This window comes from Calypte anna, chromosome 2 (genome assembly GCF_003957555.1).
Source record: "Calypte anna isolate BGI_N300 chromosome 2, bCalAnn1_v1.p, whole genome shotgun sequence".
Taxonomy (NCBI): Eukaryota; Metazoa; Chordata; class Aves; order Apodiformes; family Trochilidae; genus Calypte; species Calypte anna.
This window is the reverse complement of record NC_044245.1, coordinates 59,846,178-59,861,700: the sequence shown is the minus strand read 5'-3', so window position 1 is coordinate 59,861,700 and position 15,523 is coordinate 59,846,178. Positions and strand designations below refer to the sequence as shown.

General features: G+C 39.7%; 1 protein-coding gene across 1 annotated transcript in view; it reads right to left on the bottom strand.

Moving 5' to 3' along the window:
- Positions 1 to 9,034, bottom strand: part of SLC9A3 (solute carrier family 9 member A3) — a 49,788-nt gene extending 40,754 nt beyond the window's left edge. The window contains exon 1 of the mRNA XM_008502493.2: positions 8,771 to 9,034. Coding sequence (XP_008500715.1) covers positions 8,771 to 8,969 — 199 coding nt within the window. The 5' untranslated portion in view covers positions 8,970 to 9,034. The remainder of the gene's footprint in view (positions 1 to 8,770) is intronic.
- Between the last annotated feature and the right edge of the window lie 6,489 nt (positions 9,035 to 15,523).

Here is a 15,523-nt window from a genome sequence, read left to right as displayed (position 1 = left end):
AGGGGTGGTGATCAGTACAAAGTCTAGTTGGAGTCTGGTAACTAGTGGTGCACCTCGAAGATCAGTACTGGTTCTAGTCCTGTTCAACATTTTCGTAAGTGATCTGGATGCTGGGACAGAGCACCCTCAGCAAATTTCCTGATTATGGGAAAATCAAGAGCATTGGGTGGCAGGACAGAGTTGTGCTGCCATCCAGATAAACCTCAACAAGCTGGAGAGCTGGGCTTACAGGAACCCTGGAAATTTCATCAAGGAGAAGTGCAAAATCCTACACCTTGCAAGGAATACCCCATGCACCAGATATATGCTAGCAGGGCAACCAGCTGTAAAACAACTTGGCAGAAAAGGATCTGAGGATCCTGTTGGACAGCAAGTTGAACATAAGCATTCAATGTGCCCTGGAAGCAAAGAAGACCACTGGTATCCTGGGCTGCATTAGCCAAAGTATTGCCAAGTGTACCAAGGAGATGCTCCTTCCCCTCTGCTCAACACTGGTGAGGCCACCCCCTGAGTACTGTTTCCAGTTCTGGTCTTCAGTGTACCAGAGATATGGACATAATGGGCAAGTCCAGAGAAGATCCAGGAAGATGATTAGGGGACTGGAACACCTCACATATGAGAAAAGACAGAGCTGGGACTGTTCAGTCTGAAGAAGGCCCTGGGGGGATCTCACTGGTTTGTATAAATGTCTGATGGGAGGGTGCAAAGAGGCAACAGCCAGGATCTCTTCAGTGGTGCCCAGTGACAGGAACAGAGGCAACAGGCACAGGAAGTTCTCTCTGAACATCAGAAAACACTTTTTCTCTGTGAGGGTGGTGAAGAATAGGCATGATAGGTTTCCCAAAATGGTTGTGGAGTCTCCATCCTTGGAGACATTCTGAAGCTGTCTGAACATGATCCCGGGCAACTAGCTGTAGGTCACTCTGGTGGAGCAAGAAGGTTGGACCAGATATCTCCAGAGGTCCAGTCCAACCTCTACCACACTGTGATTCTGTGAAATCTATAGATTGAGACTATAGATTTGTGTCTAGCAAAATACCAGGACACTATGCACATATCACTGTGCATAGCATTACAGAACACTGTGCATATATTCCTGTGTTCTTTCTCCCTAGCCATAAGTTTCAGAGACAGCTGCATCGTAAGAGAAGTATGTCACTGACTTAAACCTTAAACACAGTCATTTTTCACTGACTGACCCAATTTGAAAGATTACTTTCCTCCAGTTCAGTACTGTGCCAAAGTCATCCCAAGAACTAAGTGGGATGAAATAACTGAGGACTCAGAGCTATTTCAGTTGCAACCTAGCAACTTAATTAAAATCAAGTCCTATAGCAATTTAAATTCTACAGTATGAATCAAAACAGAAGAGTGAGCATTCAATCACTGTTTTATTTACTCTGGCATGAATACCGTAACCACTTAAACCACTAAAAAAAATTTATTAAATTATTTTGTTACGCATATATCTAAGCTGTCAAGGTCTGAAAATCTACATCCAGATATTCATCAATACTGGTACTCCACTGGAGTAGGAGGACTATAATAACTTCATACAACTAAATTTAGTTCTATGTATAATCATTAACAACTATACCTCCAGCACAACTGTTAGTACTGATGTTACTTACATGTCCACACCAACCTATGTCATCTGGTCCCTGGAATACTATTATACCACTAAACCAATGTATTTAATATTGTAAACAATATTGATTTTCTAGAGGAGTCAGAAAGCTTTAACGATGACAAAACAGCTAAGATAAAATCAGTTTTTAGACAAGTCCCTCCATCAGGTTACAATCTGTTTGCACCTGGGAGAATTCTCTTATGAAATCATACTGGCTTAAGACCTTTACAGGTTTCTGAATACTTAGTATTTTCCCCAAAGTTCGGCTTTTTGGACTGAATGAATCTATGAAGCTATGAAGCTTTTTTTCCATTTTTTTCCCCACTTTAAAAAACCTGTAATTGAAGCACACAAAATAATGAAATGTTCTTGAAAACCAGTATACAATCTCTGTGAAGGTTTTCTTTCTTGGTGTCTGACTACTGCTATTTTAACAATTGGGGCTGAAAAAAAGCCAAGGCATTTTATCTTTCAAGAGATAAAGCAGAAACTGCCAAGGCACAAATCAGTGAATCCAGAATGACAACTTCTACTTTCAGTTATTGGACGAAGAAACTCTCCAGATCCATCTAAACACTCCGCTTTTGCATAGGGCTTCCAGAATACCTTCCAGTTTTCTTCTGAAATGAATAAACATTAAATATTTGTGCCTTAATTAAAAGTGTTTCCACTTCAGGTCTTGCATTCTATCTTGTTAGGCTCTTCCTTGTCAGCCTGCAGTTTCAGTACTTACGACTTTTTTTATATAACGGCCAATTGGGTATCAAGTCACTCCTTTCATAGGGGTGAAGGAATCAGAATATTACAACACAACCAACAGCTCTGCTGTTTACCAAAACTTCTTCAATGGTCTGTAATGTTATATGAGTGCCATTTGTTACCAAATTGAAGAATAATTAGAGCCCTTAGTTCTTTGGGACATCAGCTTAACTGAACCACTGGAGAGAGATGAGAAAAATCAGAGACAATTTGCTGAAAGAACAAAAAGAATATTCAGATAAGAAATATTCTTCTATGACTTTGGATTCCACACTTCATCTTTGACTAGAACAAGCTGTACAAGGACGTAGAGAAGTACTCTATAATCCACTACCCCACTACTTCAGGACAACGAAAATATGGCGAATAGGGAGAAAGAAGTTTGTTTAAGCAAACTGGTGGTGAAACTCACTGATTTTTGATAGACTTCTGGTAGAATGAGTCAAAACAACTGGAAATGCCAGGTCAAACTAATAGCTCAGGGTTTCCAATACTAATTTCCCTTCTAAGCATATCTAAAACACAGTACTCCACAAAATTAAAAGGGACCTCACAAAGCCTTTCCCTTGAAGAACCTGTGTACACCTGAAAGGGTTTGCTGCTTGCACTTGTTGCTGGCAGGCCTGTAGTCTGCTGCATAATCACATTAGAGGTTTACAGTCACTTCGGGGGGTTTGTGGATCACTTTTAGTAATAAGTGGCTTTAGCTCTGAAGACAGTAAATCAATGGTTTCAACAGTACTAAGACTACAGTATTAAAAGGATTCCATTGTTCTACAAAGAACGCCAAGCACTTCACACACAGGTGCCTGAAAGTAATTGATGGCAGAGATCCTTTCTTAGGTATGCATGCCTGAACTGTATTCAACTCAGGGCAGTTCTCAAAATGCCATTGTTTTCTTATGTAATTCCCACAAGTTACCATTGTACATTTATTATTCATCAGGGATGTAATCTGAAACTTGTAGAATTATACTGTGCTGATATCTTCTTCCCTACTCTAAATAATTAAGACTTGAGACTTGCAAGACTTGGAGGGGGGAGGGGGAAGAACAGAGATGTATGTTTCAGGGAGGCAGGAAGCACAGGAAAAGGAGGAGTAAGGTACAAAAGTAAAATGGAAATACTATGTGGAAATAGTCTACAGTAGTTCCCAGGACTGGAAATGCTAAGCTGTGATTCCATGTTTGAAATGTTCTTTTCAGATGGTTTAAAGGTTGCATACAAAGGTAATCCCTTAGAAGGAGGAGAGTTTACAGTAGTTAACATTCCTACCTCACAAGTATTCTAAACAGCACTTCACAAGAGGAAATACAGCATGACTTAAATGAATGAACCCCAGTTATATAACATAATTAGCAGCTCAAATGTATAGCATTTCTAAGTAATTGTTTTTAAGATAGATGATAAAAGATATTCAGGAAGGAAATGTATTCATCTCCCTTATAAGTATGCCAAGCTGTTCCAGCTTCTAGTCACAATGCAAAGTCCTTTTCACGTTATCACTTGCTAATAAAAGTAGCTTTTACCAAGCACTAAAGTCATAGAATCACAGAGTCATTGAATGGTTTGGTTTGGGAAGGGACCTTAAAGATCATCTGGTTTCAACCCTCTGCATGGGCAGGGACACCTCTCACTAGATCAGGCTGCTCAAGGCCCCATCCAACCTGGCCTTGAACACTTCCAGGGAGGAGGAATGACAGGGCTGGGAGTCTAAGCTCCAGCATCCTCACAATTTAAGTTTCTGACGCAATTTTCAATTCACTACTCCCAATAAATTTCTGCTAAGCATCCTTCAGTATTTCTTGCTAAAGACATTATTTACTGAGAATGATTATCACCTAGAGAAGAATGATTATCACATTTTGCTCATATTAAAAAAATCTGCTAAATCACTTTCCCTAAGTAATTGACATTATTCACTAGTGGTAAAATGCCAGCAAGAGAATCCTGGGGGTCAAATCGGCTTTTGTTTTGACAGTTTGCTTTGGAGGGAGGGGCATTGATTTCTTCAAAGAAAATACTGCCCCAGGAGTCAAAATTGGATGGGTTGTTAGACCTGCATTTCAGACTTCCTTCCCCAGCCCATCCCTAACATGCTTAAAATTCTCCAGAGCAATTGTATGCGTTAACAAATACTTAGAAGAGCTTCTTTCTCAGAGCAGTTTCACCTCTGTAAGCTTAGACATAGTGTGCTTTACAGCTGGTGTCCTCCTGGGGTCCCAAGACCTAGGCCAGCCTTCTCCTAAGTATTTCTTACCTGTTACTAAATCACTTCCTCCTCCTCCAAAGCACTGTGGCATTGTTGAAAATGGATTTGCCAGATGCAGGGGATTCAAATTTCACTCCCACTTTTAAATTTCTATTATAAAGGTCTTGAGAATTTGTGCACAACTAGCCTTACAAGAAAAAAAAAAAAAAAAAAAGCGCTTTTGTGACATTCTTAGACTGGGCATAAACTATACCAGCAAAAACAGTTGGCAAGAGGCTTTACTTGTAGATTGTGAAAGGGCTATGTATCCTTCCTCATTCCTGTTCATAGTCACTCACTCTCTGCTTATCTGCTCCAAATTGAACAACTTCAGGTGCACTAAATAGAAATTCTGCTTTGTAGGTTTTTATAAATTTTATTTGCAGACAAGCAATTAACTAAGTAGGAATTTTACAAGTTCCCCAACATACCCTACAATAAAAATATAAATACAGTCTCTCAGTTCTCCTAGGATTTTAACAACAGAAGCATGCAGTGTATATGCCCCTTGTAAAAAGCATATATTTTTTCTTTTGCAATAGACACAAATATCTGCAGACAGAAGTATATATTTCTTCTCTTAACCATTTTTCCCTCCTGAGCTGATCATTCCTTTCCTTGTTAAAGTTTCAAAATAGTTTTCTGATCTCCCTCCTTCTTCTAGCTTTTTTCTGTAGCTGACTTTCCTGCCAGTGTTTATCTTTTACATGTCTGTTTATTAAGAGGTTATTTTAAAGATGTAACCTATTAAAAATATAAAAAAGGAGAACAGCACTTGAAGAAATGAACTTTGAAAATGTGTTCATGTGCATTTAATCTTAAATCAGATCTACACTGTGCAAGTCTGTGACTAAAAATATTCCATTTACTTACAGTGGGAAACGCCCTAGTCTATAACTATATATACATACATGTATGTATTGTTTTGGGGGTTTTTTCATTGGTGTTTCTTGTTTCCTGAGGTACCAGGAAGTGGACACCTGAAGTCCACTAAGAGAGTTCTCAGCTGGACCTCATGTACCTTCTTCATGTAGATAAGATGTTTTTCTTGCTCAGTTTTACACATGTAACTAGTTTATTGGCCTTATCCCATAGGGATACTAATTTGTAGTGATAAGAGAGCCTATCAAAAGAAGAAATAAGGATCATTAGCCAAAGTGGAACACTGTGTACCTTAGAATGAAGAGACGGAACACTTCAAATGAAATGGGTCAAATCTAATAAATTATAGTATGTAAAACAGTACACTGAGATGCAGCAGAAATTTCATAGCAATTGATTTCTTAGAAATTGATTTATTTCCTATAGTTCATTAAAGCCAACTTTGTATGAAGATGCTTATTCCACAGTTTTGTTTGTAGCAAGACTTGTCCAAGAGATAAAAGTATACTGCACATGAAAAAAAAAATAGAAAATAAAATAGCAGCTTCCTTCCCACAAATTCCAAAAATTTGGCACACCTTGGCATGGTTACAACTAGTAGTTTCACTGCAGAATACCTTGTTAGGGTCAATCTACATTCTGAATATACACAACATGAACATCAAATCCCAGAAGATTCACAAGAATCACCTATTAAATTCACATTTCTCCAACCCATATAAAACAATGAACTGAAACTTAAAAAAAAGAAAGAAAACTACAACAAAACCCAGACACACTACAAAACCCAAACCAAACAAAAAAGACTCCACAACCCCCTAAGTTTATTCTAATACCAGAGAAGGAAAACAGTTCTTATACAATTTGCATTGCCAGCTACCAATTGCAGTTCCTAGAACTGACCCTTTGCTGACCCAGTTGCCTATCATCCATCAGTAAAATACCTCTCCTAGCCTCTGTAGCCATGAAGAAGTGAATTTGTGAGTATAATAGCTCCTCCCCTGCTTAAAAATCCACGTTGAAACAAACATTTTAACTCCACTACTTTCTTTTGCCTTCCTACAGGTAGTAAAGCAACAAACATGAGGGCAGATGATCTGTATTTTATTCCTCAGTTCTTCTCTATCTGCTTTTGAATGTGTAGAACTTCTTTTTTCCAGCCTGACATTTTTTCCATTCAAAATCTTCTGATAGATTCCTGGTGTACTTTCCAGAACCCTTGACACACCAAACTGGTTAGAAGGCTGACAAGCTGCTTTTTTTCAGTTCCCTTTCTCATATGAACACTTCAATCTTTTCATTAATAAACTTCTGAACTGTAAGTGTCCATTTCTGCTTTTCTGTATTTTATTCATGACCAGTGGAGAACGCAGAAGCGTTCATAGGCTCTCAGTGGAATATAGCAGTTGTCCATTGCTTCCTCAGAGGGAAAAGAGCAAAGGCTGACAGATTAGGGGAAGAAAAATGATGGAGATGATGATAGATACAATCTACTAGTATGTGACATGCTCTGTGCAGCTATGAAAGAAGTGCAAAGAATTTAGAAACAGACTAGCAACATTCAGCTCCTGAAATCCAAGGGCAATTAGTGTTTTATCAGGAATTTTTACTGAGGACTTCATGGCAAAATGTCTCCTCTTAATACACGATAATATTAGTCCAGGCTCTTGCAATGTAAATATAGGACAATCTCACCATCCCATTACTGGGTTTGTGACACAGTAGTGATAGGGTTGTGCAGCACTAATATTCTGCACAGCTGCGGCACACAGATGAAGCAGAAAAGCTTTTATAACACATAGGACAAATACTTATTTAGGAGAGTATCTCAAAAGGAAGGTTCAAATGAGCAACCTCTGTATTAGTTTAGTTAGCACAATTTCATAAAGACTCAATGTTGTCACTATTTTTCCTCCATGTTTTCCCCAGCTTAGTACTTCATATAACCCATCAATGAAAGCCAATTAAAATAAAGCTGTGTTTGTATGCAGTCTAGGTAGTGCAACAATTATCTGAACACATCTGAATTTGCAAGGTGTCCAATAGTGATACAGATATTTAGTTATGCATCTATGGCAAAGCAAGTGAAATCCAAGATACAGGTGTCACTGAAAAGTGCTTTACAGTATCATCTGTACATAATTTACTCCTCATTTTTAAAATATTTTAATTTGGAGACAGTGTTTTCCACCCAAGTCTCATGGTTTTTAGCATATGCGCTAGACAGAATATACCAAAGTATACCTTTTTACTTCTTCCATTCTCTGTAACCTGCAAAATCCATGGAATGTGGTTCTGGAATCCCAAATAAGTATTACCAGTACAGAAAAGTATAAGTAGGATTTTCAGTTGATCATACCTTCTGACTTGAAATTTATTTTAGAGATGTTTTGTTGAAAATTGAAAGCAACATTTTCAGTGTCAGCTAAACTGGAGGTCTGTTTTTAGACCTAAAGGCAAAAGAACTGAAAATAATAGCATTAAGCAAATAAAATATATTCCAATTAAGAAGTGACTCTTCTAGATCAACACTATTATATTAATGTAAGCTTGCTTTTGGAAAAGTCAGAAAGTTCAGAACTGTAAAGTCAGAGCATTTATATAAGTTCACCTAAACTATAGTGAACTTGTACTAAGTCCTTGCTTTTCATTGATTCCAATTCCTTGAAGAAAATTCTGTGTGCTATAAAGCTGGTATTTCTTCAGCTGCATCAGATAGTCTGATATTACATACTACCTTTCTCTGTAATTTATGCTCTTTCACAAGTTCAGCTATGTACAGCAAAGCATATAATGAAAGTTTATGTGTAGTTCACATCATTTGTTTTTTCATGTGTCTATCTAATGTGGCTACCAATCATAAAAAGGGGAATAGCTTACTGTCAACTGGAATAGGTATTGTATAAGCAAAGAGGCACGATTTCTCTTTTACTTCTTTAAGGAGCAACTTTAAGGAGCAAGGTTTCAAGGAACTGCAAGGGTTTGCAAGGAGTCAAATACAGAAGCAGTAGTCCTAGGCACTGAAAATTGGCTAAGTAGGGGTGGGTGAAAAATCACTTTGGTCAGTACCTTGTACGGCAATATCATGAAAACAGGATAGAGAAAACCCGCTGAAAACGGGTCAGTGGACTTAAAAGCTTTCTTCATTTATATTGGGTGGGAGGAAGGGAAGGGCGAGGAAAAGGGAGAAGACATAACTCCATAACATGCATAACATAACTTCGTAACATACATAGCTCCAGACTCACCAATTTTGGCCAAGCTGGCCACAAGTATCCATAGTGAAATGACATAAGGATCCTTGACGTGATCCCATTTGAAAGAGACGATGGCAAAGCTTTCGGGGTGGGTGCTATTTATAGCGCTTCCCGAGCTTCTCTGTCCCAGCGCCACCGGGAGAGCCATCAGCCCCAGGAGTAACTCCACCACTCCAGATACCTGCCTCATTTCCAAGCCACAAAGCAAAGTCCTGCTTTCCCTTCTGGAAGAAATCCCGCCTCTCCGGAGGTCCTTGGGGGCGAGGTCCTTGTCCCGTCGCAGAGACGCGGTCGTAGCCTGCACGCCTCAGGACACCGGTGCTGTCCGGAGACGGAGAGAGTCCTACACCCCCCCCAACCCCACCCAGCCCACTACAGGGTTGCCCTGGAGGGCTGAGGTGCCCCTTGGCACGGGGTCGACAAGGAGGGGTCGGGGGCTCCGTGCACAGGCAGATGCTTCGAGCTGGGGTCCCGGTGCCTGCCTGCACCTGCCTTTATCAGGCCGTTCCCGAGCGGCCGGAGGCGGAGCTTTCCCGCCGCTCCTGAGGAGGCTGCAGTGCGGAGACAGCGGTGCCCGGGCTGAGCACCTTTCGGTATCGGTAAGGAGAGCTCCGCTCTGCTCCGCTCTGCAGGAGGGTGACGGCGGGCAGGGGGCTGTGTCCGCCCTCCTGGCTTGGCTGTGGGCATGCGGAGCTGGAAAGAAGCGGCCCTGACCTTCTGGCACTAGGGCCCAAGGCTGGGACGCTCCCGAGTGCATGTCCGAGGTGGTGCCCGGGTTCCAATAGGAGCCGGATGAGCAGGAGATCCATACGTCTCCTTTTGGGAACTCTGGATGCGCAAGCCCAATGAGACAGCCTCCCTCCCTCCGGCCCGCCGTCGTAGCCGGTTGCCACAGAGGAAATGCACTCTTTCCTACTTTTCAGCTTCTAATCTAGCTCACCTTAGATAGAGCAGATTTCTCAAACTAGCTTTTTCTTTCGCCCACCAGAGAGCACCTCCTCCCGGGGTGCTTGGGGAAGGATCACTAGCAGGTAAAGTTTGCCTTTCCACTTGGATCAGATGGCAGGTGTGTGTTTAGATGTGCTAGATTAAAAAACACTACTTGGTTTCTTTTCCTCTTGTTTTTTTTCATGGTTACAACATAAATGAAACCTTTTAGAAAGTTCTCACCTTCCGCCTAAAAACTTCGTTCTCACTGGAAACATTTGCTTGATATCCTGGAGCATCCATGTTGCATGTTGGATGTTGAAGGTGGACCCATGATAATCATCACCCTGCAGTAAAAAGGCAGCAGAGCAGCATGTTACCAGCAAACTGAGCTGAGCCCACCTTTCCACACACCACAGCAGCAGAACTTGTCTTCTTGTGTGAGCTCTGAAGAAATCAGTTGCCAGATGGTAACTGCTTCTGTGAATTTCTGTGGAAAATTACTACCATTTTATTATTTTGTTTTACTTACTTGACTTCTGGTTTCATTAAGAATTTAAAAATTAGCAGAATAAAGCTCTCCTTTAAATATTTGAAAGATTATGGAATTAGCATTTCTTTTTAGGAAGCATTAACTCTTTTAAGGACAGACAGCAAAATATTTTTTTTTACATTTAGGAAATGTTAGACAAAGACCTAAATAAGGTGTCTGACAACCGAAATCTTATCTATATAATTTTTAGCTTTTTGAAAAATTATTTAGGCACCTATACGTCCTTTAGAATTTTCTACCAAGTCTTTTAAAGATTCTGGTATTGGCTCTGGCCAATGAAAGAATAATATTTCTGTGCATTGCCAAAGAATGGCAACTTCCAACTCCTGATGGAAGTACATAGCTGTTAATCTCTGTAACTTGCTGCTGAGTCCTGTGGATACCAGTAGATCCTAGTTGTGAATGTCTGTTCCATTTGCTGATACTAGGAGAACTTCAGCAGAGACAAGCTGTCAGCATTTTTTTATTATCACAACTTATTCCAAGTACCATCACATCACTATTCAGCATTTCAGCTGAGAAAAGAGCACAACTGCCAAAAGGCCCAATATAGTACATGTGATTTTTCTCAAATCTAGTTACACAAAATGATAACTGAGTTAGAAGTAAGCCTTACCATTGAAGGTGTTGAAGTTAACCCTCTTGTTAGGACAAATGAGTCATAGAATCATAGAATCAGCTGGGTTGGAAGGGACCTCAGAGATCATCAAGTCCAACCCTTGATCCACTACTGCTGCAGTTCCCACACCATGGCACTGAGTGCCACATCCAGTCTCTTTTTAAATATTTCCAGGGATGGAGAATCCACTACTTCCCTGGGCAGCCCATTCCAGTGCCTGATCATAGATCAAGAATGCTTGGATCTGTGCTAGAAAAATGAGAAAGCCTTCTTCAGTGGATCTATTCCACAGATAAGCAAAAGCTTACACTTCACTTGGAGGAGCTGCAGCCAAGATCAGGCCTCTGACTGACCTTAGGTAATGTTCTACTCATGACAATACTGACAACATCAACCAAGTTATACCATAGTTGTGAGTTTGCTGGTGGAGGTAAACCAGTATTAGCAAACAAAAAATGTTGGAAGTACCATCTTAGCACAAACAAGCCACTGTTAAGGTACTTCTCTGTTGAAAATATTATGCTTGTCAACATACCTGAAAGGGGTTTTGTGAGAATTTTAGAATTCGTAAAGATTTTTTTTGAGGCCTTGGTCCAAACTACTATAAAAGTGCAAAATTTTGCTTGCCAGAAATTTTTCGGAAAACACGGTTTACAGCACTGCAATACAGTTACATTACTCAATAGCTGATATTTTCCTACTCCAAAAAGATCACACAAGAAAGACTTCTACTTATTGTAAAATAATGGCTTTGTGTCCTGAGTGATTGTGGTTTGTTTTTGTTTTGGTGTTCCTGAAATCCATAAAGAATTGCTTAGAGAGAAAAATTAGCAGTATCTTACACAGCCTTCACATGACCTGTGCCCTGTAAAGATTATTTCTTGTGTTTTTTTTTAAACCCGAGGTAAAGGACAATTTCAGTTTAAAAAAAAACACTCTCCAGCAGATAAATTGAAATCTTTAAAACTGTATTGTTTTTCTTGAGAAAGCACAAACAGTATTTCAGTTGTACTAACTTAGTGGTAGAAAGTACAATTAAATCTTAATATTAGCATTTAAAATAATAAATAATATTAGCATTTTAAAAAGCTGAGTAAAATTAAGAAGTACACTCCTCTGGCACCCAGAACTTTCATGAAGGAAATAAATAAAAATTAGCAAAAAATGTACAAATGAGAATGGGGCAGGGAAAGAAGTTGTTACGCAGTGCCAGATATCTAACAGATTTTATCATATTGTGTTTAGAAAAAAAAGTACTTTTATAAAATGCCATATGTATTGAAAGTCCTTCTTTAAGTTCCACTTTCAATGAAAATTGTTCCATTGTGTATTAGCACTATTCTGGTCTTGCTACTAGTCAAAAATTACTGCAGAGATTTTAATCTCTGACTGCCTTCATCTTCCACACTTTCCCTCTTGTGCTGTTTATTTTCCCATGTTTTTGGCATACCACTCCTTTTTCTCTGTTCTTCTGATCTCTGCCCCCTTTCCTTGTCATGCATGTCTCCTGTCAACCACTCACCAGAAATCCCAAATACTGAGACCCAAGGAATGCTAAATGTACGAAAGAGGTCCTGGATGACTCTATCTCTTCAAATTCAGCTTTGTAATTTTTTCACCATATCCTTCTTCCAGGTACTCACACCAGGTACACACACAAGTACATATGTGAGACTCGAGACACAAGACACTAGTAGTGTTCCTAGTCATCAAGGACTAGGTACTAGGACTAGGTAATCATCCATTTGCTGATTGCAAATAAAATGTGATTTTGCTGTATGTTGAAAAGGTTAGGGGAAGACTGTATTATAAACCATAACTACAGATGTCAGAGATAAAGTGGGTAACAAAAGGGAAATAAAAGTGCACCTCTCTGAACTCTTTCTATGTATGGGTATTCAGCTTTCTGTAGATTAACCTGAGAGTAAAAGCAAAACAACTGCTTAGGGGAAAAACAAGTGACCAACAAATAAAACAAATAACAAAGGCAGCCAAATAGAATATTTTCAATTTATAGCACAGTAATTTTACATTCAGTTCCTGGTATTGCATGTAGGCTCAGAAGCTTCTTGATCTTAAATTTTGGCTGACCTATGGAGAGGACATCTTTCTTTTTTTCCTGATTCTCCATATATTACACCTCTCTGAAATTCATGGTTCATGGCTCCCTCCCTAGCTTAACGTGTGCCTGTTCACATTAAAAAGCCCAGCTGATTTCACCTAAAGTTGCTACAGAATTCAGTATGTCATTCCCAGAGCTCCTCTTCTGGCAGACACTTGTTCAAAAGCATCTGTGATATCTGAAAATGGACTCTCCCTACCTGCCCCACTCCCAAACTGAACAAGACTGTCTCATGTTTTCCCTCCTCTTAATATGTTACATGCATAACTGGCAGCAGACACTGCCAAGCAGTAATCCACACTTGTTTCTGCTAATAGTGGTGAGGTGGACATTGGTGATTTAATCAGTATGTGAAAACACCTGAGCAAGTACATTTACTTACCTGTTGCAATCTGAGGCTTATTCCAGCAGAGAGAGTGACCCTACAATCTTCCTGGGTCTGAAGAGGGGCTTCCCAGAGCTGGAGGCATCACACTTCCCTGTGGGATGGGTCTGGTCAGAGTATCGGGCACTCTGTTCCCCTGAAAAGGGCATTACCTCAGACAATTACCCTCCTCATCCTTTGCCTCAGGGATGGTATGGCATCACTCCACCAGTTTATCTCCCTCTCACACTTCCTGATACTCAACCTTCCCGCTTCCTTTTTCAGCTTTTTCACCAGGCTGAGAAGATCATTTACCTGGCCACACATCAAAGCAGTGTTGTCTCTGGGTGACAGGCTTGGGCACCCCTTTCAGCTGGAGGCCCAGACAGATGTATGTTTGTGCAGGGTTCTACTGGGTCATCACATCCCTTCTGCTGATAAATGTCGGATGAATGGAAACCATTTCTAGGTCCACTTCCTTAATCCTGTTGGCCACAGTGTTTCTCACACAATCCAGGATGCCATTGGCCTTTTTGACTGCCTGGGTACACTAGTGGCTCATATTCAGACAGCTGTAGATGAATACCTCCAGGTCTTTTTCCTTTGGAGAGCTTGCCAAAGCTTGCGTCCCCAAGCCTGTAGTATTGTATGCAGTGGCCCAGGTGCAGAACGTGATAACTGACCTTGTTAAATCTCATACAACTGGCCTTGGCCGGGGCTGGCTTGATCCAGCCTTTCCATGTCCAACTGCAAAGCCTTCCTGCCCTCGGTGAAGATGAGCTACCTCCCAGCTTGGTGTCACCTGCAACTGGTGCACTCAATCCCCTCACCCAGATCATTGATAAAAATATTATAGAGAACTGGCCCAAATACTAAGCGTTGGGGAACACCCCTTGTGACCTGTGGATTTATCTCTATTTACCACAACTCTTTCGGCCCAGCCACCGGTTTTTCAACCATTGAAGAGTATGCCTGTCTTCACCATATGTTTCTCCAGAGGAAACCTATTGGAAACACTGAAAGCTTTAATAAGATTCAGTAAGACAACATCCACGGCCTTTCACTTATCCACTAAATGGGTCACCTTGTCATAGAAGGAGATCAGGTTCATCAAGCAAGACCTGCTTTTCATGAACCCATGCTGACCGGGCCTGATCCTGCAGCTTGTTCTGCACATGCTGCATAATGGCATTCAAGGCGATCAACAACGCTGCTCACTTATGGGCATCCTAAGGTAATAATGTGATTTTGTTTCTCAAAAAACCATAAAGTTTTTATCTTAACCCTTATTTCATGTTTATAAAATTAAATATCTTTCCTTAAATCTTCTCATTTGATTGAGCCTTTGAGGTTAATTTTTTGAGTATGCTAAATCAATTGATTTTGTGCAGCCCATGAAGAAGTATTGCTGTAACTTATACTCATTGCTTCACATATGATTTTAAAATGTATCTTGTATCTTTTCCTTGTTCTGTTTGTTGGGTTTTTTAATTTTGTTTTTGCTTGGTTTTGGTTTTGTTGTTGGTTTTTATTTAGCTATTGGAAACTAAATAACTGAAAGCAAACCTAAATATCTGTTAACAGTTGGATTTAGGTAATGCTTTTTCCTTTTCTCAGTTTTCACTTTCTTCTAATGTCAATATTTCATTTATTCAGTAGTCATAAAATATTCCTATACATACTGTGTGTTAAAAAAACCCCTGGAGCACTGACAAGACCTTCCATGAATTTAAAATAGCTCAAAAAAAGTTCTAATTTGTAGATACCTTTTTGATCCCAGACAAAAGATTATATAATTCCACAAACAAAAATACTGCTGCCTGCCTTCACAGAATCCCAAGTGCATAATAATAATTTGGTTTTTTTACCACTAGCTGTCAATCTGCTAAAAACATATTTCTATAGAGAGTATTTTACTTGTCATATTTAAATATACATATATTTTCAATACAAAATTAAGTGCAATAAAACAAGTTTTTTTGGTAAAAGCATGTAACACTAAAGTCGAGGTCTGTAATTGTTTTTTATTTTGAATGGAACCTTGTGGTTTCTGTTAAAACATTTCAGATATGCCAGATAAAAATACGACTCCTAAATGATAACATGCAGGAGGAAAAAAAAAAAAAAAACCAAACCCAACACGTAGACAGATCTTTTTG